The sequence below is a fragment of the Arvicola amphibius genome, chromosome 9, assembly GCF_903992535.2.
Source record: "Arvicola amphibius chromosome 9, mArvAmp1.2, whole genome shotgun sequence".
NCBI classification, from domain to species: domain Eukaryota; kingdom Metazoa; phylum Chordata; class Mammalia; order Rodentia; family Cricetidae; genus Arvicola; species Arvicola amphibius.
Window position 1 is genome coordinate 93,299,120 of NC_052055.2, and position 22,969 is coordinate 93,322,088.

At 43.1% G+C, this 22,969-nt stretch overlaps 2 protein-coding genes across 6 annotated transcripts; one reads left to right on the plus strand and one right to left on the minus strand.

The window, feature by feature from the left end:
* Positions 1 to 1,514: 1,514 nt before the first annotated feature.
* Mitd1 (microtubule interacting and trafficking domain containing 1) lies at positions 1,515 to 12,228 on the minus strand. 2 transcript variants are annotated; one of them, XM_038342970.1, is made up of 8 exons: positions 11,967 to 12,017; positions 10,967 to 11,066; positions 8,029 to 8,130; positions 5,269 to 5,405; positions 4,630 to 4,716; positions 3,835 to 3,950; positions 2,282 to 2,342; positions 1,515 to 1,995 (listed from the first exon to the last, which is right to left on the minus strand). In XM_038342970.1, exons 3-8 carry the CDS (start codon positions 8,075 to 8,077, stop codon positions 1,900 to 1,902), a joined length of 546 nt encoding a protein of 181 aa, XP_038198898.1. In that variant the 5' UTR covers positions 8,078 to 8,130; positions 10,967 to 11,066; positions 11,967 to 12,017; the 3' UTR covers positions 1,515 to 1,899. The 2 variants fall into 2 exon arrangements, with proteins under 2 accessions (XP_038198898.1, XP_038198897.1); XM_038342969.1 differs by lacking the exon at positions 10,967 to 11,066 and having other exon boundaries at positions 11,967 to 12,228.
* A 67-nt stretch (positions 12,229 to 12,295) lies between these two features.
* Positions 12,296 to 21,725, plus strand: Mrpl30 (mitochondrial ribosomal protein L30). Of its 4 annotated transcripts, none has more exons than XM_038342965.2 (6): positions 12,296 to 12,373; positions 15,033 to 15,113; positions 17,032 to 17,109; positions 18,884 to 18,964; positions 21,073 to 21,219; positions 21,443 to 21,725. In XM_038342965.2, exons 3-6 carry the CDS (start codon positions 17,059 to 17,061, stop codon positions 21,695 to 21,697), a joined length of 534 nt encoding a protein of 177 aa, XP_038198893.1. In that variant the 5' UTR covers positions 12,296 to 12,373; positions 15,033 to 15,113; positions 17,032 to 17,058; the 3' UTR covers positions 21,698 to 21,725. The 4 variants fall into 4 exon arrangements, with proteins under 4 accessions (XP_038198893.1, XP_038198892.1, XP_038198894.1 ...); XM_038342966.2 differs by having other exon boundaries at positions 12,360 to 12,483; XM_038342964.2 differs by lacking the exon at positions 15,033 to 15,113 and having other exon boundaries at positions 12,308 to 12,373.
* Positions 21,726 to 22,969: the final 1,244 nt, after the last annotated feature.

Sequence of the window (22,969 nt, forward strand, 5' to 3'; positions counted from 1 at the left end):
TCACTTCAGACCAGAGCACAGATTGACGGTTAGGAGAACAGTAAGCACTACGTTTGGATTTGTCCTGAGGCCTGACCTGGACTCCCACGCATGCTAAGCTCATGCGTTACTCACTCCGCACCCCCGGCTGCACTCAACTCTTGTATTTAAAAGGAAAGATGGAGATGTGGGCTTGAGGAAAACTGAATTTCAGGACAGGAGTGGCCAGCTGGATCCAACGTTTCTGAAACACCAAATAGTACAAAGCTTCCAAAGTGCCCCTTAGAAGAGGACATGCGAAAAGAGCAGAGCAGTGGGTATAATCTTGTGAAACAAAATATGAAAATGTCACAGTGAAACCCATTCCATTGTATAACTAATATATGCTGGTACCTTAAGCATAACTATTGAAGTGCCCATTAGGAGTTAGAAGTGATAGCACATGAGTCTCAGCACTTAAGGGCCAGAGCAGGAAAACCATCATTCTGAGAGCAACCTTTGCTACAGAGTGAAAAGCCAGTCCTGAGAGGGAGGTGCCCATGCAGTAAGGTGGTGTCAAGGTCGCTCCTGACCTTAGTGACTTCACTGCAGTGCTCTGGGCAGCAGCCAAGAGTGAATGAAGTGTGTGGAACAGCTAGTGAGGAAATGCAAAACCAACTCCTCCAAGAATTTTTGTTCAAGAAAAAAAAATAGGGCAGTGGCTTGCTGGGGATGTGTGTGTCACTGGCTCCTCACTGTCTCTGGTGGAGATGGGTGGGGTGGTGTTGACTGAGTTGTCAGAACTGTGTAAAGATTTATTCCTAGGTGACAAGTTCCTCCTCTGGCTGGAACCACACCTCAAGTCTTACCTTCTCCCAGCATTAGATTCCTAGGGAAATGCCGATTTATTATTTCAGGAGTCTGGTAGTCGCAGGGAGGAGTACAGCAGTCTCTCTTTAGAGCATCTCTGGGCCCTGCCAGGACGGTTCCATCAAAATCATTAAACAGGTCAGGTTGACTGTGCGGAGCTCTGCAGTGTCGGACATCTGGGCACCAGAGAACGTCTCCCACAGGCTATCACTTATTTCTTTGTGTTTGGAGGCAGAGTATCACGTAGTCCTGGTTGGCCGCAAGCTCTCTGTAGAGCCTAGAATGACCTTGATTTCTAGATCCACCAGCCTCCACCTCCCAGGTGCTGGATCACAGCCGTGCCCCACTAAGCCTGGCTGACAACCATCTTAACTGCCGGAAACGGAAGCCAGGAGTGGCCCACACTTAGGTCTGTGCTGTGCTCTAGGCTACATCTTCAGCCACGTGTACTTTGACTCTCGCTCCTAGGCCCTCAGCCTGTCTGTCTCATGTGTGCGCTGTAACCTGAGGTTTTCATTTTGGAACTCTGAACTCCCAGGAGCAGGATTAACATCCAGTTGTTCCTCACAGCAGCTGTGCAGCATCTGCTGACCTGGTCGCCAACCAGGTAAAATCTTTCTGTTAACTCCGTGACTTAGAAAGAAACACTGCCGATCTACTGAACAGCATATTTACAGATCCAGAAATTTGTAGAAATGTAAACATTTATTGTTAAATTTATACATTATAAAAATACATTCAAAGTTAAAAAAAAAGGAAAAAGGAAGCTCAGTATTTGATCGCTGTGGTTTGAATGTGTCCCCAAAGTTTGTGAGTTGTCTTGGTCCCTAGTATAGCAGTGTTGAGAGGGAGTCCTCTCGGGTGGCTGGCGCTGCCCCACAAGCTTTGTCACAAAGCTTGCTCCATCTTGTTGCACTGTTCTATGTGGGATGCAGAGAGAAGATCCTCCCCAGATGCCAAAGCCTAAACCTCTATTCTTTGTACGTTATCCAGTGTATGGTATTTGGTTATAGCAACGGAAAACAGGCCGAAACCAGCTAATGCAGAAACCTATAGTTAGGTCAGTACACATCATAGTTTTTTTGTGTGTTTGTTATGGAAAATGTCCACTGTTGTTTCATGACATGGTCTCAGATCCAAATCACAATATCCAAGGGAAAAACGACCCTATGAGAAGAAAAGAGGAATACTGTTAAAAATGACACACACAAAAAGCCACGTGCGCTGTTCCGTCTACAGTGACAGCCACTCTGGAGGCCAAGAGCCCAGAAGTTCATCAAAACAGTGCTCACAGTTAATCATAAAATCATATCCGTGAAGGGAAAGGAGGAAGAGTTTATCTGGGGGAAAGGGAATGTAGGAGGAGGAATTGGGAGGAGAGGAGGGAGGGGAAACTTCAGTCAGGATATAATACATTAGAAAGGAAAAATAAATAAATAAAATCATATCCTACCTGTGGTCTCTTAAAATAATCAAGTCCCCTTCCAATTTTAAACATCCATCCACTGTTGAACCTATTGAAATTAGTGTAAAGTATTATATTCAAGACATATGAGTTCATTTTTAAAGCCAGAGGTGGTTAAGAATCATGAAGATTTCCCCTATGTTTGACTCAGCTAATAAGCTCACTCTATGAGGAAAACAAAAGGAGAATTAAACACCATCAGCTAATCTGACTGGTTGAGAAAGAACTTAACTATTAAAGGGAAAGATACTTTTGAATTCAGCTTGCTTAAGCTCCTCTTCTCTGTTAACATGTGGTTTGCAAAGGACATTCAGGAAGTGACATTTCAAAGGTTCCTGTGATGGGTATTTCAACTTGACTACATCTGGAATTAACTAAAATCCAAATGGCTATGTACATTTCTGAGAGATTTTTTTCTTTAATTAAACTATTTGAAGAGGGAAAAGCTGGGCATGGTGGCACATGCCTTTAATACCAACACTCAGGAGGCAGAGGCAGGCATATTACTGTGAGTTCTAGGACAGCCAGGAATATTACATAGAGAAACCCTGTCCCAAACAAACAAACAAACAAAAAGAAAAAAAAACAAAAAAGAACTAACTAATGAAACAACAACATTAAACTATTTGAAGTGAGAAGATCCACTTCTAATCCAGATCTTTTGTGGTGGGAAGGTCAACCTTTAATCTGGGCCACACCTTCTTTGGGCAACCTTTACCTTCATGGAAGGAAGCTTGCTTTCTTTGCCTGCTTGCTATCACTGGCAAGTCCATTCCTTTACTGGCATTAGAGCCTACTTCTTCAGGATTCTGCTGTATACTGAAGACCAGCTGAGACTTCCAGCCTCATGGACTGAACAACTGCTGGGTTCTCAGACCTTCCATTGGTAGACAGCCATTGTTGGACTAGCTGGACCACAGCCTGTGAACTGTTCTAAAAAATTTCCTGTGTGTGTGTGTGTGTGTGTGTGTGTGTGTGTGTATGTTCTTTAATTTCTGTTCCACTGAAGAACACTGAATAACACAGAGCCACTATGCAGGGATGGAGATGGGGCTCCCAAAGGCACATTGCCATGCATTTTGCACATTCAGCATCTGATTAACTGCATTAAAAACAAGGGCTTCTTTGCTGCATCATATGAAAACCACTATGCTAAAGGGAAGGAAGGGTTCTTAGTGTGATCCCTAAGAAGCTGTATGTACATTTCCTGATTAATACCACACTACTAGAACATACCACTGAAGCCACACCAGGTCAATAGTAATTTCAGTAGGAAAAGTATTATCTCCTACCATAAAACTGGCTCTGATCTGCACAAAAGAGCTCCTTCCCACATGACACAGAACCATACATGTTATCTGATTAGGAATGAACTAAACTCACTATAGAGTGAGGTAAGCCAAGATTTCTTGTCCAAAGTGCAAAGTTACTAAGATTGAGCTTGATTTGAAGTTTTAATATTTAAATATGTGTATATAATTATATTATATTGGAATTCTTAAAATGTGTCTCAACTATGAAAAAATAAAATATATACTAACCTGATTTCTCGGTCATGTATAGATGAGGAATAGTTTACTTCCAACTGCACGCCATGACTCCTGAGGGACTGCTTTATTTCTTCCAGGCCACTACTTTGCTGCGCATTCCCAAACCCCTATTGATGGCATAAAACATAATTTACTTCCTCAGTTATTAATAACTTAAATTATCCATGAGCTACACAATCAATACCATAGAGAGATTAAACTTGAAAAGATTCTATATTAATTTCAATATTACCGTCTCAAGGAAGCAACCAAAGAATGGTTAATTCTTTTCTTTTATACGTATTGTTTTTATACAAACAATTGCTTTCCTCATGTGAATACCACACGACTCCTTCCTGCCTCAGTCTCCCTGCTGATAGGTGCACAGGCATGTGGCACAGTGCCCAGCATCCTTTAATGTATTTTAGTGATGATATTCAGTCATCCATGTGAGACTGCCTACTTCTTAGACTAATCTTAGAAATTAGAATTACTTGGATGCCCTTGTACTTAAAACACAGTCAAAAGAGACACAGTGACAATCCAACCCCAGATACATGCAGCAAGGGACAGAACTGCATCATCACTGATGCCCGAGACTAAACGGACAAACTACTCAAACCCAATCAAATGGCCGAATACAAGGTCAACACTCTCAAATCAATAGCCTTTTTCATAAGATATGCTATGCTTGGTACTACATGGTGAGTTATTGCCAAGGAAATATATCTAGCTAAAGTACTGGACCAGGTCACTTGTGACTGAACACAGTAAGTCAAGAAAAGATGAGGTTTCTCAGATACCTACTTCATCCGTAGAGGTGAGAAGGTGAATAGTTTTTACTTTGCATGGCTTCTTAATCAGCATCTCACAAAACCGAAGGAAGTTATACAGCTGAAAGGCATCAGGATGAATTAGCACTAACTCACAGTTTTTCCTCAGTGTCCAGCAAGATCCTGTTCACAGATGCTTCCATCCATCACTGTATTTATTTTTAAAGATTTATTTATTTATTGTGTATATGGTGTTCTGCCTGCACGCCAGAAAAGAGCACCAGATCTCATTACGGGTAGTTGTGAGTCACTATGTGGATGCTGGCAATTGAGCTTAGGGCTCTGAAAAGCAGCCAATGCTCTTAATCTCTTAGTCATCTCTCCAGCCTCCCCATCCATTGTTTAAAATGATGATGCTCTATCGGCCCAGAACCTACACACACGTCCTGAGAACTTTAAATCATCTCTAAACTACCTACGCTACCCAACACAATGTAAACACTACACGTCATCGTTACATTGTCAACATACATTGTGTATGTTCAGTACAGATGGGATTTTTAACAGTATTTTTGATCCTCCATCTAATCCATGGATAGGAAACCCATAAACACAGACAGCTAACTGCACATTTAAAGCTGCATTTCATTATGTTTTAGTACATTCCACTTACCTGATGAGTCTGTCTAATATAAGGGTCTTCTATCCAAACTTCTGTAACTGTCTCATGAAGGTATTCTTTGAAAAGTGACTCATAACTGAAACCAGTGGCATTCTCTTCTATTTTAATTTGCTTGTGATATTTTCCATCTACAAAACATAAGCTACTGTAATGTGACCAGTGACCACTTTTTGAAAATCACACCTTTATTCTTTCGTGTGGGTGCGAGCATGCCATTCATGGCATGTGCAAAGGGCAGAGCACAACTCGTGGGAGTGGCTCTTCCCTTCTACCACGTGGGATTGAACTCAGGTCCGTAGGTTTGCTGGCAGATGGCTTTGCCCATTGAACCGTCTCACTGTGAACACTTTGCTTATACACGGCCACTATGGTGCACAGGTGATTAATCGGGATAAGTTACAATCTTTTAAACTGATTTACTCAGTAGCTATCACATGCCTTCTCTGTATCATCATGCAACTGCAAATGTTTCCTACCCATAGGGAAAGAGACAAAACACTATTCCAAAGGAGATTCCTCTCTTCACAGAGGATAGGCAAAGGGTGCCATTCAGATGTTTTCTTTTTAAAATTACAAAAATAAATTATGTGTATTAATGTCTTGCCTGCCTGCATGCATTTGTGCCTCATACATGCAGTGTCCTCTGAGGTCAGAACAGGGCCTTAGCGTCCCCAGAAGTAGAGTTAAAAATGGTTGTGAGCTGCTGTGTGGGTGCTGGGAACTAAGTCTGGGGGTCCTATGCAAGAGCAGACCGGGCTCCGCTGCGCCATCTCTCCAGCTCATAAGAGGTTACTTGAAAAGTGTTCCTTCGCTGTCTCTGAGGGACTGGGAGAGATTTATGAGACAGGACTGACTGCACACAGGTGTCAGTAAGCCCCTGCCACCGTGGGCAGAACACAGGATGTACTCGGTTGTATCTGCTTTCTTTGCAGACTTGCCATTTCATATCTTGCAATCAGACGACTAAAGTGAGTGTTAAAACATTTAACGGTACAGTGGAGTTCAGAGTCATGCTTAGCACTTTAAGAGTTCCTTTAAGGTTCTGTTTTCAGACAGGATCAAATGTATCCCAGCCTGGCCACAAACTCCTTACATAGCTAAGAGTGACCCTGAATTCCTTATCGTTTTGCCTCTACCTCCCAAATGCTGGGACTATGGGTGTGTTACCACCATAGCCTGGTTGCATTTTTTTGTTTGTTTGTTTTAAGGGTTTTTGTTAGTTCGTTTGTTTGTCTGCTTGCTTTGGGTGCTGCGGATTGAATATAGGGCCTTGTGTATGCTATGCATGCTACGATATCTTTTAAGCAGACTTTTAATGGTTCATGCTATGAGGACTGAAATTCTTATGAGACTGTAAAATGGAAAATGAAATGCATCTCCTGCATTCTGGAGACAGATGGAGGTGGATTTCTATGAGTTCAAGGCCAGCCTGGTCTACAAAGAGAGTTCCAGTCTAGCCAGAGTTACATAGTAAGACCCCGTCTGAAAAACAAACAAACAAAAAACACAGCAACGAATGAAACCAAATGAAAACAACCAAAAGCCAAAAGAACAACAACAAAAAAAAGTGGCGGCTTTTTGAGCAGTCAAAAAAAAAAAAAAAGTCTGGATTATAGCTATAGTTTAGCAGTAGAATATTCACCTACAACCATAAGACACTGAGTTTAATCCCCAGGACTACCAAAAACAAAACAAAACAAAAGCCTAAACATTTGCAGAGATAACACACAAACCATGCATCTAAGCCAAACTAGTCACATAGGCTAATCTAACTGTTCACTACTCAACCAAGATAAGCTGGGTGTAATTAGTAGGGAACCCTAGGAAGAGGTGGGGAGGCTGTAGTAAGGACAGACAGGAAGAAGAGCCGAGGCCTGGGGATACCAGCATCTCTGGCTGTAAAAACACCAGTGTGCTTCAGGTGAGGTGGCCACAGTGACTCACACAGAGGCTCATGAGCTAGGAACTTATAATAGAGCCAGAGGAATACCTACCTCACCTCTTAATCTTCAGGAATGTATAACTCGTGAAATGCTTTGATTCACAGCAACGTTTGAGAAGCCCCTGGAGTTTCTTTAGCTATTCTAATGATTTTTCATCTTTTCATAAAAGAAAATACAAACACAGGATCCACATTCGGTATTCTTCTGCAGTATTCTTAAACTGAGGTTCACCCATATGCTTCATAGCGATCTGCAAATGTCTTAAAAATGGCCAAGCTTTTGTCAGGTATTCAAAGGACGTCCGAATCCCCAGGGCCCAAACTGAAAACCAGACAATGTTAAGAATAACTTCTGGGGCTGGAGAGATGGCTCAGTGGTTGAGAGCACTGACTGCTCTTCCAGAGGACCCAGGTTCATTTCCCAGAACTGCATGGCAGCTCACAGTTGCCTGGAAACAAATGTCTGTAATTCCAGTTCCAGGGAACCAGCACCCATGGCAAAACAACAATGCACATAAAATAAAAAATAAAAAAAGAACCTTGAAACTCATTCTGAATTCTCTTTTTAAAAATAGGAAAGAAAGAAAGAGAGAGGGAGAGAGAGAAGAGAGAGAGAGAGAGAGAGAGAGAGAGAGAGAGAGAGAGAGAGAGAGAGAGAGAGAATTCCTGTATGAGGAGGATGAAAGAGAGAAAATCTGTCCCAGGCACAAGCGGCCACACTGCACAAGCAGGAGCTCTGAACCCAGAGCTCAAGCTGCATCCTGCCTCTGAGCCCCAACCCAGACATGTTCTCAAAAATAACCTTTTACCTTCTTTTTCTTGATCTAAGTATTTCTTTATGTTTTCTGCTCTATCCATGTAGTCAGAGATTTTCCGTCTGAAAGCACATCTCTTACTGGCATCTTTGGTGCCTACAAATTGAGAAAAAGAACAGGGATTTTGTCAAGTTTCCCACAAATTCTCTGCCATTCATCAGTGGGCTCTAATCCAGTGTGCTAGAGTGTCCTTCTGTAGTTCTGAACAGATACACATCTCTTGGATATGACTGAAGTGTACCTCCTCCCTCTGAGGTTCAAGAATGGGAAGCTCAGTCCTGTGTTACAATGTTAAGTAGTGGAGTCTCCAAGTAGTACAGCCTAGTGGGAGGTGACTGAGGTGCTGCCCTTGCAAAGAATTGAGTTCCCCATTGATGGCAGTTATTGCCCATAAAGAGTTGTTACATAAGACTTGGCAAGCAAGCAAGATCTTTCAGCAGGTAAACGTACTTGCCACTAAGTCTGAGCTTCTAAATTCCATCCCTGGGACCCGAATGGTGAGAAATGACTTGCAGGGTGACAGTGAGTGCTCTCACATGCCTCCTACCATTGTGATGTCCCTGTCCCTAGCCTGCTAGGCAGCTGTTAGCTTCCAAGCCCTACAGAGCTTGTCCCACCTTGACTGAAGGCCAGAGAATGAGTTTAACAAGTGTGGCTACACACCCTGACCTAGGGAGTGGTTACTTGGTGTTTCGGACATTAAGATGGCCTATAGAGGTGGATCCACTCCACCCTAACCAAAGGTCAGAGAATTCGAGCCAATTTATGCTCCTACTTTTAAATAGGAGGTTTGACATAGGTTGTGGCTATCTATACAATACTTGGTCTAGGATGTGTTCACTGCATATTCCTGCCGCAAACATATTCCTGTACTTTATCCAGGAAATAATGGCTTGATGTCCCAAGCACTGAAGCAAGTGACTGTTCTGATTGTCCTTTGTGTCATGTTAAAGCAGTCTCTTGCCTTCTTCCCCCCACCCGCCCCCGCTTTAGTATTGGGGTATAAAAACATATGAAAATTATACACAAGCAAATTCAATATTTAGTATCCACTCAAAGTCCCTCCAGATGCTATTCTGTGTTTCTGTCTCTTAGTTCTCTCATATCTCTGTTCCTTTTTCTCAAAAATTCTAATCCTCACACTCTTACCCTAGAACGTATGAGTTTTGTCGAAGCTGGTCTTCGACAGCTCACCGAGCATTGAACACTCAATAGCATTTCTTGCATAAAATTCCAAAGTCCTTCCACAACCCTCCCCAAAAAACATGGTCATGTCTGTCACCCACTATCCTGGTACCAACTTGTGGTTACGGTTTCTACTGCTTCAACAAAACACCATAACCAAAAAGCAAGTTGGGGAGGAAAGGGTTTATTTGGCTTATACTTGTGTGTGTGTGTGTGTGTGTGTGTGTGTGTGTGTGTGTGTGTGTGTGTATAAGCTTTGTAGGCTGTCCTGGAACTCACTCAGTAGACCAGGCTGGTCTCAAGCTCATAGAGATTCACCTGCTTCTGCCTCCCGAGTACTGGGATTAAGGTGTGCACTACCACTGTCAGGCTTGGTTTACACTTCTTATGGCACTATGCATCAATGAGGGAAAGCATGACAGGAACCCAAACAGGGCGAGAACCTGAGGTAATAGCTGATGCAGAGGCCATGAAGGAGTGCTGCTTAGCGGCTTGCTCTTCCTGGCTTGCTCAGCCTGATTTCTTATAGAACCCAGGATCACCAGCCCAGGGATATGATGATTCAAATGGGCTAGGCTCTCCTCCATCAATCACTAATTAAGAAAATGCCCTACAGAGAAATCTTTTTTTTTTTTTTTTTTTTTTTGATTTTTCGAGACAGGGTTTCTCTGTGGCTTTGGAGCCTGTCCTGGAACTAGCTCTTGTAGGCAAGGCTGGCCTGGAACTCACAGAGATCCACCTGCCTCTGCCTCCCGAGTGCTGGGATTAAAGGCGTGTGCCACCACAGCCCAGCTCCTACAGAGAAATCTTAAGGGAGCATTTTCTTAATTGAGGTTCCCTTCTTTCAGATAAATTTAGTTTGTGTGAAGTTGACACAAAACCAGCCACAACACCTGGAGAGAGGACTTGGAGGAGAGGGTTTGCCCAAATAACCATGTTGATATTTGCTAAGTGTGCTGGATAGGTTTATGTCAACTTGACACAAGCTAAAGTCATTTGATAGGAGGGAACCTCAATTAAGAAAATGCTTCCCTAGGCAGGATGGCCCACGCCTTTAATCCCAGCACTTGGCAGGCAAAGGCAGACAAGTCTTTGAGTTTGAGGCCTCCCTGGCCTGCAAAGGGAGTTTTAGGGCAGCCATGGCTACACAGAGAAACCCTGTCTGGGAGGTGGGGGTGAAGAGAAAATGCCTCCATAAATTTGGGCTCTAAGGCATTTCCTTTATTAGTGATTGGTGGGGAAGGGCCCAGCCCACTGTGGGTGGTGCCATGCCTGGGCTGGTGGTCCAGCATGCAGAGCAAGCTGTGAAGAGCAAGCCTGGAAGCAGGAACCCTCCACAGCCTCTGCATTAGCTCCTGCCTTTGGGTCCCTGCTTTGCTTGAGTTCCTATCCCGATTCCCTTCAGTGATGGACTACACAACATGGAAGTGTGAGCCAAAAAAACCCCTCTGCTCCCCAACTTGCTTTTGTCATGGTGTTTCATCATAGTAATAGTAACCCTAAATAGGACAGTCAACCAATCAAAAAAAATTAATTAATAAAAAAGGTTTTAAAAGTTGTATCTCTGTGGATAGATAAAGCTGCTCCCAGAAACGTGAGTTACTAACGGTAAATCCCAGTGCTGGGAGTGGGCTACCTCCCTAGGTGCTGGTCAAGGAGGCCTGTGAGATCCCCAAAACAATATAGGAATTGCCACTGCTTTTGGATGCCCACCAAAACTAGCTGGTAAGACTCTTGCTGAACATACCACATGCCTTGGTCACAGGACAGAGAGACAATCAACCTGGAACCGGGTTCAAAGCTTCCTCGTTGGATAGTTCTCATAGTGGTAGAAGGTGCTACACAAGCTGTTGGGGGAAGATTGTCTTATTCAGTCACACACTGTGTTAGAACCAACCAGCAGGGCCAAATAAGCCCATTGGTGCAGTAGTGGCATGGTGTTATATGTTATGGAACATATGGCAAATGTTATAGGGTACCAGACTTCTTTCTGATTGGATCTGATGTCTGCCTGACAGGAGAGAATTCACATTGGATTAAATGAACAAGATCCTGGAGGTCATAGGTCCTGGGGGCGGGGGAGGGGGGAGCTCCTTCTGTGGTTTTATTACCTTCATCCCCAGGCTAGGGGAACATTCCAGAAGAAAGAGAAGAAGGAATAAGAGCCAGAGGAGGACTCAAGACTTTCTAGCATGTTGCTCTTTAACTCACAGCAGCTTTAATTACCTGTACAAGATCACCACAAACTTGGGTCTGTTAGCACTGTTATGAAAGAGGTAGAGGTTCAAGCACCCCCCCCCACGCATCTTTATATGTGTATATGTGTGTGTGTGTTTATAAATTGTTGATGGGGAGAGACAGTCTATTCAGTGATGTAGTCACTGGCAAGGTGCACATATTTCTGTAAATAAATTTCCACCCTAATGAAACCCATTGGGTCATAGTGGGGGTGGAAAGGAGAGACAGAGAGTAAGGGGCAGAAATATCCTGTTGCAAACTGGCAACAACAAAAATAAGATTCATTCAAACGCAAGACCTAACAAGGCTTATGTCTTCTATTTGTGTTTCTTATGTTTCAGAAGAAGCTCCTTCGTGATAACATCAGTCTATTATAAAGGCCACCACCTCCGTTGTCCAGCAGAATATCAGACTATAGCTCCTAAATTTGAATGCTTCCTAGTAGTTAAAGTTTCGTTTTCTTAAGTTTCACACTGTCCCAAATAGAGCGGAAACCGAAACTAGCTCACCTTTTAGAACCTGCAGGAGCATATCGATCCCCTCCTGGTAACACACCAGAGCCTGCTGGTACCGGGACTCCGCATCCAGCTCCACTGCCCGCTTTAGCACCGCCACCGCAGCGGTGCTGTCGGGATCCTGCCCCAGGCTGGACTTGGCCATCACAGCAAGAACTCCCGGGCTTCGCCAGATCTTCCCACGGCTAATGCCCTACCCCAGGAAGCGCACGCGTGACACCGCTGCGCGTGCGCAGTCTTCTGTGGCGCTTTGTGAATGGGAGTCACTGGGCCAAAACGAAAAATACCATTGCCGGAACCAAAGAGCTGTGCGCCCCGTGACGGCAACGGCGCGGTGTGAGTGTTGCACTGAGTCCGCTTACCTCCGTTCCGCTTCTTCCGGCTGCACCGAGAGGTCGCGGGTGAGTCGGCTTGCTGGAGTTATAGGCGTTGTATGTTTTCACATAGGCTTTCTCTGCAGGTGTTGACTTCCTTTTCCGTTCCGAGCAGGAGGTCCCGGCGACGTAACTAGGTCTGTGTCCAGGACCGGGTTTCTTGGGCTTCTAAAAGCGGTCGGATTGTTACTTTATTCGCGGGTTGCTGGGTCGCGCGTCTCTTTGAGAGCCTCACTCTTGTAGCTCTCGGTCCGAGCCATCCAAACCTGTCTGCTCGGGAATGTCGGTAGCTTTTTCAGTGTTCGTCTGGTTATAACTCTAGGACGCTCGTTGAGCATCAGTGGGAAAAAATTCTAAAGAAAGCAAAACTTAATTTTCAGTTACTGCTACTCAGAATGCAGGGGTTTTTTTTGCTTGTTTGTTTTGTTTACAGTTGCTGTTTACTAAAGACAATTTTTTTTGCAAGCTGCTTTGATTGTCAACTCTCTAGCTCCTTTTGGCTAAGAGGCAGTTAGGACGGCTGCCCACTACTTTTAGGCGCTGAAAATTCAAGGAAGAGAGACAATTGTTAATTTCAGAGCCCTCGGTTGATTGGATGGGGAATTCTATGTTCTACATTTTCAGGAATGTTCACACCCCATTATAGATGTATACCTGTTTCTTTAGAAAGAAAAAAAAACCTAACAACTTAAGAGCTGGTGTAGTTTGGGGTTAAAGAACCGTTTACCTTCAAAGTCATTGTAAAAAGCAACACAGCAAACAGGAAAAACAACAAAACAGAAACCAAGAACAAAACTGAGGCGCTGGGGGTGAGGGAGAAGAAAAATGGTTTGGACAACCTTCAGATTTTTCAGTTTATACACATACATCCACGTGTATAGAAATAGTTTATAGACTTCATGTGCTCCATGGTTTTTCCAGTTTGTTTTTATGTGCATGGGTGTTTTACTTGTCATGTCTGTGCACCATGTGCATACAGTGTCGAAGGAGACCAGAAGATTGTCAGAGCCCCTGAAACTAGAGTTACAAACACTTGTGAGCTGCCATGTGGGTGCTGGGAATCAAATCTGGGTCCTCTGGAAGAGCAGCCAGTGCTCTTAACTGCTGAGCCGTCATCTATCTCTCCAGCCGCATTTTTCTGCAGCAGTACGAAGGGAAGCTGATGTACGGCAGATGGCAGTATAATTGCTCCAAGGTCCCAAAGTTACAAGCCTAATAAGAGTGACCTGCTTTATTATTAAGACATAAAATATTGAAGCTGGAGAGTACTTGCTTTCTATGTGCAAGGTTCTAGGTTCGGTCCCCAGTACCCCACCCCAGAAACAACAACAACAAAAGCAGTTAGTTTTGACGGTGACACTGCTTATATCTGTAAGTTATACTTCAGCAGAAAATCTGGAGTGTAGATGCTGCTTTGAGAGGCACACCTATGACTCGAACAGATACAGAACAAAATATAAAGTCCTTGTCTTCTGGCACTGTCCCGTGTTTTGAATGGAGGCAGCTGCTAAATGATAAACTAGCAAATTACAGTAGACCACAGTATTCTGTAAGGCAAGGGATTAAGAGTGCTAGCAGCAGTGTGGCTGAAGATGTTAACCGGTTTAGTGGAGGTAGACCTTACTCCGTAGAAGATAATGGTGGAACTGAAACAGTGTGATCGAGGTAGACCTTGTTGCTAAGATAAGGTTTGAGCCAAAAACTGAAAAAGAAAGGCTTGTCCGTATCATTCCAGACGTCAGAGGGAAGAAGCACCCTGCTTGGCTGGTTCTGGGTCATGCAGAAAGCCAGCTACTCTGATGAATCGAGAAAGTAGTAGGAGATGGAAGGAGACTATGGGGGAAGATGGGTGGAGATTGGCAGTGATACGCAATGGCTTGGGGTGTGAGTGTTAAGGACTTGGATTTTCATCTTGGTATAAGTGGAGAGACACTGGAGACAGTACTAACTCTTGAGCCCGGGAACTCATGTGTGCCTGGCAAATGATTTTCCTAGTCCCAACTTTTTTTTTTTACTTGTTTGTTTTAATGAATGAACTTTACTTTTAGCCAATTTTAGATTTCCAGAAGCTAGTACAGGGTTCCTATATCTGTGCTCACTTTCCCCTTTTAATATCAAATAATGTGGGGTGTTCATTAGAACTGCTGAAACAAATGATACATTATTAATATTATTTGCTCTAATCAGAGAGATTTTTTGGGTTTTTTAGTTTTGCCTCGTGTCCTTTTATATTCCAGGATGCTACCCATATACCAATGTGGTGTACATTATGCATAAGGAGTGTAGCTCTTGGCTTCCTCTTGACTGGTTTCTCAGGTTTCTAGTTTGTGATGACCTTGATGGGTTTAAGAAGTGAAGTATTTGAAAATGTACTAGTGGAGTGTTTACCGCAGTGTGGAAAGTTAAGATTACTATTGTTATGGTGAAACACCCATGACCAAAAAATGCAAGTTGGGGAGGAAAGGGTTTATTTGGCTTACAGTTCCATAGGCCATCACTGAAGGAAGACATGACAGGAACAGAATAAGCAGGGCTTATTTCGAGTATAAAACTAGTCAGCACACACAGTGAATTTGGGGTGTTTTTTCTCTTAAGTGGGATTACGTATGGACTTGAGGGTGGCGGGCATCTCCTTACCTGTCCTTGTATCAAGCGCAGGTGCTATTAAGGTTTTGTTTTGTGATAGGTTCCTACTATGTAGCTCTGGCTGGAACGCTGTCAACCTTTATCACTGCTGGTGTTACGTATCCCTGATCACCTGGTGGAGGTACAGTTTGTCAGTTTGTTTTCTATGAAGATGATTTTCTCCTTTTCTGTACTACTCTCTGTAGGAGCAAGTATTTGCTGTAGTTCACTGAAGTGATGAATAGTTTTCTCTACCTCCCTGGGGGAAAGGAACCCATAAGAAACAGAATTCTTCTACAGGAAGCGTTGTTTCTCTTTTTCAGTTAGTTTACCCATGTATATTTGTATGAACTTTCCCACGTTTGTTTTTTTGATCCAATTGTAAGCTGATGCTTGTCGCTCCAGTTCTTTCAGTGTGTCTGTCCCTTTAATACATCCCCGTGGATTTGCCTCCTTTCCCATGCTGCGGGGTGCAACAGACCATCAGCTGCTTCTTGAAACCCAGCTGAAAAGTTAAGCAGCACTGGATGAGTTGGATTTGCAGATGATGCTTAACTCGGAAGAAGTGTGAGAAAATAGCTTGGGATTTGATTAGTTCAGCTGCTGAGCAGTTTTCCCACAGTCCAGCTCTTCTCAAGTGATGTCTTAGACTTCCAGCTCTTACTTCATTCACATCACAGAAGGTTATAGACCTCGTGAGCTAGAATCTGGTTGGTAGGTAATACAGCACTTACCCTGTTTGGGGTATAGAGCTGCTATTTCTAATGTTATATAAAATAGATAATTTGTAAGCTAGGTTCTGTTTTCTTTAGAGGGGAAAGCGATACACAAAGTATCTGTTCAAGGCATACATATAATTCATGAATCTCATCTTTCTATTTTCAGTATGCATTAGGCTACACCTCTTTTATGCCTATCTGAATAAATACAACTTTTTGAGGTTACAGAAGCAATGCAGGGGGCTGGAGAGATGGTTCAGAGGTTAAGAGCACTGGCTGCTCTTCCAGAGGTCCTGCGTTCAATTCCTAGCAACCACATGGTGGCTCACAACCATCTGTAATGAGATCTGGTGCCCTCTTCTGGTATGCAGAAAGAACACTGTATACATAATAAATCCTTAACATTAAAAACAGAAGCAATGCAGAAGAATCATTTTTAAAAATACCAAATAGACAAAAAGTGAACTGTTTTTGTGTGCGTGCATTGTGTGTACATGTGTGTGAAGGTCAGAAATGTATACCTTAGACATTTGCCATCTTATTTTTGAGATGGGGTCTTACAACCTGGAGCTTTCCAGTTTCAGTTGGCTGGCTGGCCAGCATGTTTCAGCTACTCCAGCTCTGGGGAGATGGATACAGGCCACCATATCTAGCTTTTCCATAGCTACTGGTTATTTGAATTCAAGTCCTCAAACTTGCACAAAAAGTACCTTAGCAACTGGGCCATCTTTTCAACCCCAAACTCTCATTTTTTTTTTTGTAACAGAAAAGTGTAAGTGATCTAGTGAAAATATACTGAACTGCTAGCTAGAACTGGGTTGAGCACATTGCTTTTTTTTTCTGTTTTGCTTATATGAGACTAGATCTTGCTGTGTAATCCAGGATGACCTGAAGCTCAGACTCTTCCTGCCCCCGGCTCCCCAGGTGTCGGGTTATAGGCATGTGTCCCAGTGTCCATCTGTACACGCTCTCTTAATGGCTAGCTACCCTCGGGTAAATGATAGCTTTCTGGAAATGGTTTTTCTCGTATGTATAGTAAGAGGGTACTTGATTCTGACTTTAAGAGGTGGAATTTCTTCAGTCCTGTCTAGTTTTGTACATTCTGTGATTTCTCCAACCAAGAAAAAAGACCAAATATTCTTTATGTGTGCTGTGAAGAGTTTCAGGTGATAGAAATTCCCATTTCCCAGTTCCATGGAATGGGCATAGACTCTGAACTCACTAGATGGAAATAGGATTGCTTAGTGTATAATGATTACCTGTGGTTTTACCGCTACAGAAGGGTTGTAAATCTGTCCATTTGTAATATGTTTGACTGGTAGTGCGTTTCCTGCTTTTCAGCCTCTGCAGGGAAGAATTACTACACTTATGGCTGGTGTTTTGCGTTCAGTATTTCAGAGGCCTCCAGGCAGACTGCTGGTAAGTCTTCTCTGTGTTTCTCATATAACTCAGGCAGACCTCTAAATCACTGTGTGGCTGAGGATAACCTTGAACTTCTGCCTCCAGCATTCCACCATTGCAGTGCTGGAGATTGAACTCTAGAGCTTTGTGCATGGTAGGCGAGCACTCTGCCTATTGAGCTACATCCTTAGCCTAAAAGTTTGTTTGTTTTTTCTCTCTTTTTGAATATAAAACACACAAATGGCTTGGTGCTGGTGGTGCACGCCTTTAATCCCAGCACTTGGGAGGCAGAGGCAGGTGGATCTCTGTAAATTCAAGACCAGCCTGGTCTTAAAACAGCAAGTCCCCTCCCCCACTTCCCCCAACCCCACTCTCCATCCATTCCTCAGAGAGGGTGAGGCCTCCCATGGGGAGTCAACAAAGTCTGTCACATCACTCGAGGCAGGACCAGGACCCTCCTTCATGTATCTAGGCTGAGCAAGGTATCCCTCCATAGGGAATGGACTCCAAAAAGCCAGTTCATGCACTAGGGATAAATCCTGGTTCCACAGCCAGCAGCCCCACAAGCTGCCCAAGCCACGCAACTGTCACCTACATTCAGAGGGCCCAGCTTGGTCCTATGCAGGTTCCCTAGGTGTCAGACCAGCGTCAGTGAACTTGGATTTCTTTTACATGATTTTGTTGAAGGTAAATTATTGCTTAGCGCCCAGCCTGAGAGTGGGTAAACTGGGATTGCAGATTTAGCTCAGTGGTAGAGCACTTCCCAGCAAGCACAAGGTTCAGTCCTCAGCTCCAGAAAAAAAAAACAAAAAACAAAAAGACCTCCTTCTCCACAAAAATAAGGTAACTGGCACACACACTTTAACTGGTTGTGGTGGTGCACACCTTTAATTATAGCATTTGGGAGGCAGAAACAGGATGATCAGTGTTCAGGGGCAGCCTGGTCTATAGAGGAGTGAGTTCTAGGACAGTTAGGGCTACACAGAGAAACCCTGTCTCCAAACAAATGAACAACAAAGAGTTGGTGAATCATGACCTCCACAGCAAATTTGAGGATCATCACTTATCTTAGAAAAATTATTTTTGAAGCGGCTACTCCCATTTGTAGGAGGAGGCCGCTAGTTAGTTCCTGGCCGCTTAGCCCCAAAATAATCACACAGAAACTGTATTAATTAAATTACTGCTTCGCCCATTAGCTCTAGCTTCTTATTGGCTAACTCTTACATATTAATTTAACCATCTCCATTAATCTGTGTATCACCACGTGACAGTGGCTTACTGGCAAAGTTTCAGCATGCCTGTCTCTGGCGGAGGCTCCATGGCTTCTCCTTGACTCTGCCTCCTTTCTCCCAGCATTCTGTTTAGTTTTCCTCACCTAACTCTATTCCCCTATAGCTTTGCTATAGGCCCAAAGCAGTTCCTTCATTAATCAATGATATTCACAGCATACAGAGGGGAACCCCACATCACCCATTTGTATGCATAGCACCTGTTACTGCATTCGGTATTGAATACCAGTTATTGTATTGGTGGAGGCAGGTCTTGGCAGTAGAGACTGGGTAGCTCCAGAGATGGAAGTATTTGCCTCCACTCTTTGAGAGAAGGAAGTTACCAACTCGTGAACTGGAAGTTGATGTATGTGTGTTTTTTGCTTTATCATCCCTTAGTGCTTAAATGACATGTATTCATGCAGTTAACCATTAGCTAGTATAGATTACAATACATCAGACACTGATAGGTACAGATTTTCACCCTACACAGAGTTCTGAATAACAAGTATTTTCTGCTGCAGACTGTGAAGAAAGGTGTGGAATCTCTCATTGGTACAGATTGGATTCGTCACAAATTTACCAGATCAAGGATTCCAGATAAAGTAAGACCTGTGTCTTTTAAAGAATATTTTCAAGAGTACCTATTTTATAAAATATCACATTTAAAAAATTATTACATTGTGTGTGTGTGCGCGTGTTGTGTCTACGTTTCCTTCTGCACACGTGTGTGCGCACGCCCTGACTGTGTACTGTGTGGCGGTATAGAGAGAGTTCTGTAGAGTCAGCTCTCTCCTGCTGTCATCTGGCTATTGGGGAGTGGAGCTCAGGTCACCAGTTGTCAGGCATGACAGCCAGCGCATTTACCCTGGGCGCAGCTCACAGCCCACTGCGGCTCGTTTGCTTTTGAGGTACTTGTGCATATGGATGTAGTAGCACTTGAAGCACTGTAGGATGGTGACTGTTCTGCCCTGGTCCCGCTGGCATTCATAGGAGCTGGCTCTTGTTATTTCCTGGTCTATGTGTTCCTGATTATGGTTTTCCCTTTGTATGCTGTCCTGAGAAAGCGGTGAGTCCTATTGAGACTATCATGTGTGACTTCCTATGTGAACTATTGCTGATTGACTCTGATCTTTCTTTTTTTTAAGTTTAGATAACACTGACTAAGCCCTCATTAATTTTTGTTTTGTCTTGTTTTCATTTTGTTTGGGTTTTACTTGCTTTCTTGCTCTTTGATTAATTAAACTTTGTTTTGTAAGGTAGTTTAATTATATAGAAGAAAATGGTCAGAAAATCACAAGGCTTCCTCTATGCTTTCTCTTTTCAACATACATTTTCCCCAATTCTTAACATTTTGTATGGATATAGAGCAATTATTAAAATAGACGAAATAATGAAGGCCATCATTTATACTAGGGGGTCACTCTTTATGCTGTGTGTCCTGTGGATTTTGATAAGTATACAGTATCATGTATTCAGTATCCAAGTGTCACATAGAAATCATGCATTGCCCTAAATGTCACTTGTGTGCCACCTGTTAACTTCCACCCATGACTTCTAAACCCTAGCAACCTGTGATCTTTTTACCCACTTTGTGGTTTTTACCTTTCCCTGAATCTCACATACTTAGAGACTCTATGTAAGGTTTTTCCAGATCTTTCCATGGCTTAATCATTTATTCCATCTTATGGCTGGATAGCAGTCCATGCCAAGGGTTTGTATAGTTTGCTTATGTTCTCTCCTGCTGCAGGACATCCTGCTTGCTTCCAGTTTGGGGCAATAGTGAAGCTGTGTGCGCACTTGTGTGCAGCTGTTGGTCTGGCTCTCAGTTTTTGGTGTTTTGTCTACATATTTGAAAGCACAGTTGCATAATAAAGACCAGTTAGCCATAGCTTTATGTTTTCCCCTCTACTGGATATTTATTTTTAGATTTTTAAATTGTATTTTATGTGTGTTAGTGCTCTGGCTGCCTGTATGTGTGTGCACCTTATGAGTGCCTGGTGCCGGGAAGGTCAGAAGACCTCAGCAGATCCTGGAACTAGAGTTAGTATGGCAGTGAGTGTCATAGGGATGCTGAGAACCGAACCTGGTCCTCTGTGAAAGCAGCAGTGCTCCTGACTGCTGAGCCACCTCTCCAGCACCGCCCCTTAATTTTTTTTTTTTTTTTTGATATGATAAAGTATAAAGGACAGGATTTACTACTTGCCCTCAGTTTCTGGTTGTGAGTTTTTCAGCTCTCAGGAGATTTGTTCACACTGGCTGCCCTGATTGGGTGCTGGAGCCTGCACTGTTCTTCACGTTCTTGCTGTCTAAATCCTTTCGCATCATCTAGGGCTCTTGCTTCGTTCAGAGTTAAAAACCAAACCAAAACCTTTACCTGTGTGGTATTTTTCTTTTCTCCGTCCCTCCTCTCCAGACAGGGTTTCTCTGTGTAGCTTTGGCTGTGCTGGAGCTCACTCTGTAGACCAGCTATCTACCTACCTCTGCCTCCCAAGTGCCACCACCGCCCAGCTGCTATTTTTCTTGAAGTATGTGATTCTTAAACTTCATCTGAACTCTTCAGTTTGAGGTTGAGCATTACATAAAGATTAGGGATGAGATCTTTATTCAGTTTTGTTTGTATGTTGGTGTGTGTTCATTTCTGAGAGAAGGAATAGGAAATGTATAAAATTGTAGGTTGGAAGAGTTACTGTTTATACTTCTCCCTCCCTAGGTGTTTCAGCCTAAACCTGAAGATCATGAAAAATATGGTGGGGACCCCGAGCACCCTCATAAACTACACATTGTTACAAGAATAAAAAGTACAAAAAGGCGCCCATACTGGGAAAAGGATACAATCAAGATGCTTGGACTGCAGAAGGTATGCAGTGGTCCTTATCGTCACACCAGTCTCATTGTGCTCTGTCTCATGGTGCTAAACTCACACTACATGTAGTTGTTATTTCTTATGTTTAATGTGCTACTTAGCGTGACCTACTACTTATAAGTTACCTTAGGAAGGATATGCCTTCACTTTAATGTTTCCCCGAAGTGGTACCACTGCCTGTGAAATTGATCTGTGCTATTGTTCCTCTTGTTCATAGGCACACACCCCTCAAATTCACAAGAACATCCCTTCAGTGAATGCAAAGTTGAAAGTAGTTAAACACTTGATACGTATCCAGCCCCTGAAGCTGCCACAAGGACTTCCCACAGAAGAGACCATGTCTAGCACGTGCCTCAAGAGCACTGGGGAATTGGTGGTACAGTGGCATCTGAAGCCTGTGGAGCAGGAAGCAAAGTCTGGATGCCACACAGCTGCAGATTGCAAACCGCAGTTAGGAAACGTTTCTCATTAAAGTGTTTATCAACAGTCGTTTCCACTGACGGAAGCTGTCGTGATTCTTCCTCAACATACAGACTTTAGGAGTTCCGATGTTACTTGTTTAAATTCTCTCCCTTTTGTCCCCTAAAAACTTTACTCCACAGTGGGCAAGAATGGCATTGTCTGAACATCTAACTTTAGGCCCCTAATGCTTTAACTATCGTTATCTCTTTATAGAAACTGCCTTCTTCCTTGATTGCTTTCTCATTGAATCTACAAATGTTGGAGTCAGTCCTGTGTTGCTGTAACAAAATACCCAAGCTGGGTAGCCTATCAAGCAAGGGGGTTTTCTTTGGTCCTAAGCACTGAAAAGTCCGAGCCTTCTGCAGGATTGTAGCAGGGTAGGCGACATCGCCCAGTTGGTTTTTGTTTTTTAATTCTATTATTCATTTTCATATAAATTACCATTCTAAAACATTGAAATAGAAACACCACATGGCAGTCTTTGTTAAGTGCCCTGTTACGTCATTGAAGAGTGTTAATATACCCTTGGGAAGGACTGAGGGATAGGAGAATTACAAAACAACAACGGAAGAAAAGAAAACACTACTGCTCCTCTGCACTTCCAATACAAAGTAAAAGGAAGGGGTCGTACTTTACATGAATACAAGTATAGCTGTGATTTAGAACATTATCTATCTCTTTAAGTTGCTGTTTACAACTGGTTTGCAGTAGCAATAAATTTTCCCCCTTTCTACATCCATAACTTTGAACCAATATTATTAGCAGCAATCTCAAAGAACAACTGTTACTATTACACAAAACTCTCATAATGTATTATGAGTTTACTTCAAAATATGCTCAGAAAGAATGGGAAACTCACCTGTTTTCCCTGACAGCAGAGTGAGTAGAATCCTTCCCTAGACCCTTTGGATGCAGGATGAATGCACCTTACCTCCCAGCTGTAAACCCCCTGCTGTAACACATGGCCACAGCAATCATGTCGAAATTCTCAGGAAGGCATTGCACTTCACAAAATCCAGATAGATCCGATTCGTCTATTTTTTATAATAGTTATCAAAAAAAATAAGTTTTACAATTTCATGAGCTTCGCTTATTCAAATTTCTTGTGTGTGTGTGTGTGTGTGTGTGTGTGTGTGTGTGTGTGTGTAGTATCATGGTGTAAGATACAAAGGGACGTCTTTTGATTTTATTTGCCTCTGTTCCAGACCAGTTTTTTAGAGGGTCTCAGGGACATATTATAGAGAGCAACTTCAGAGTGGAGACAGCATTGGTCATGACATAC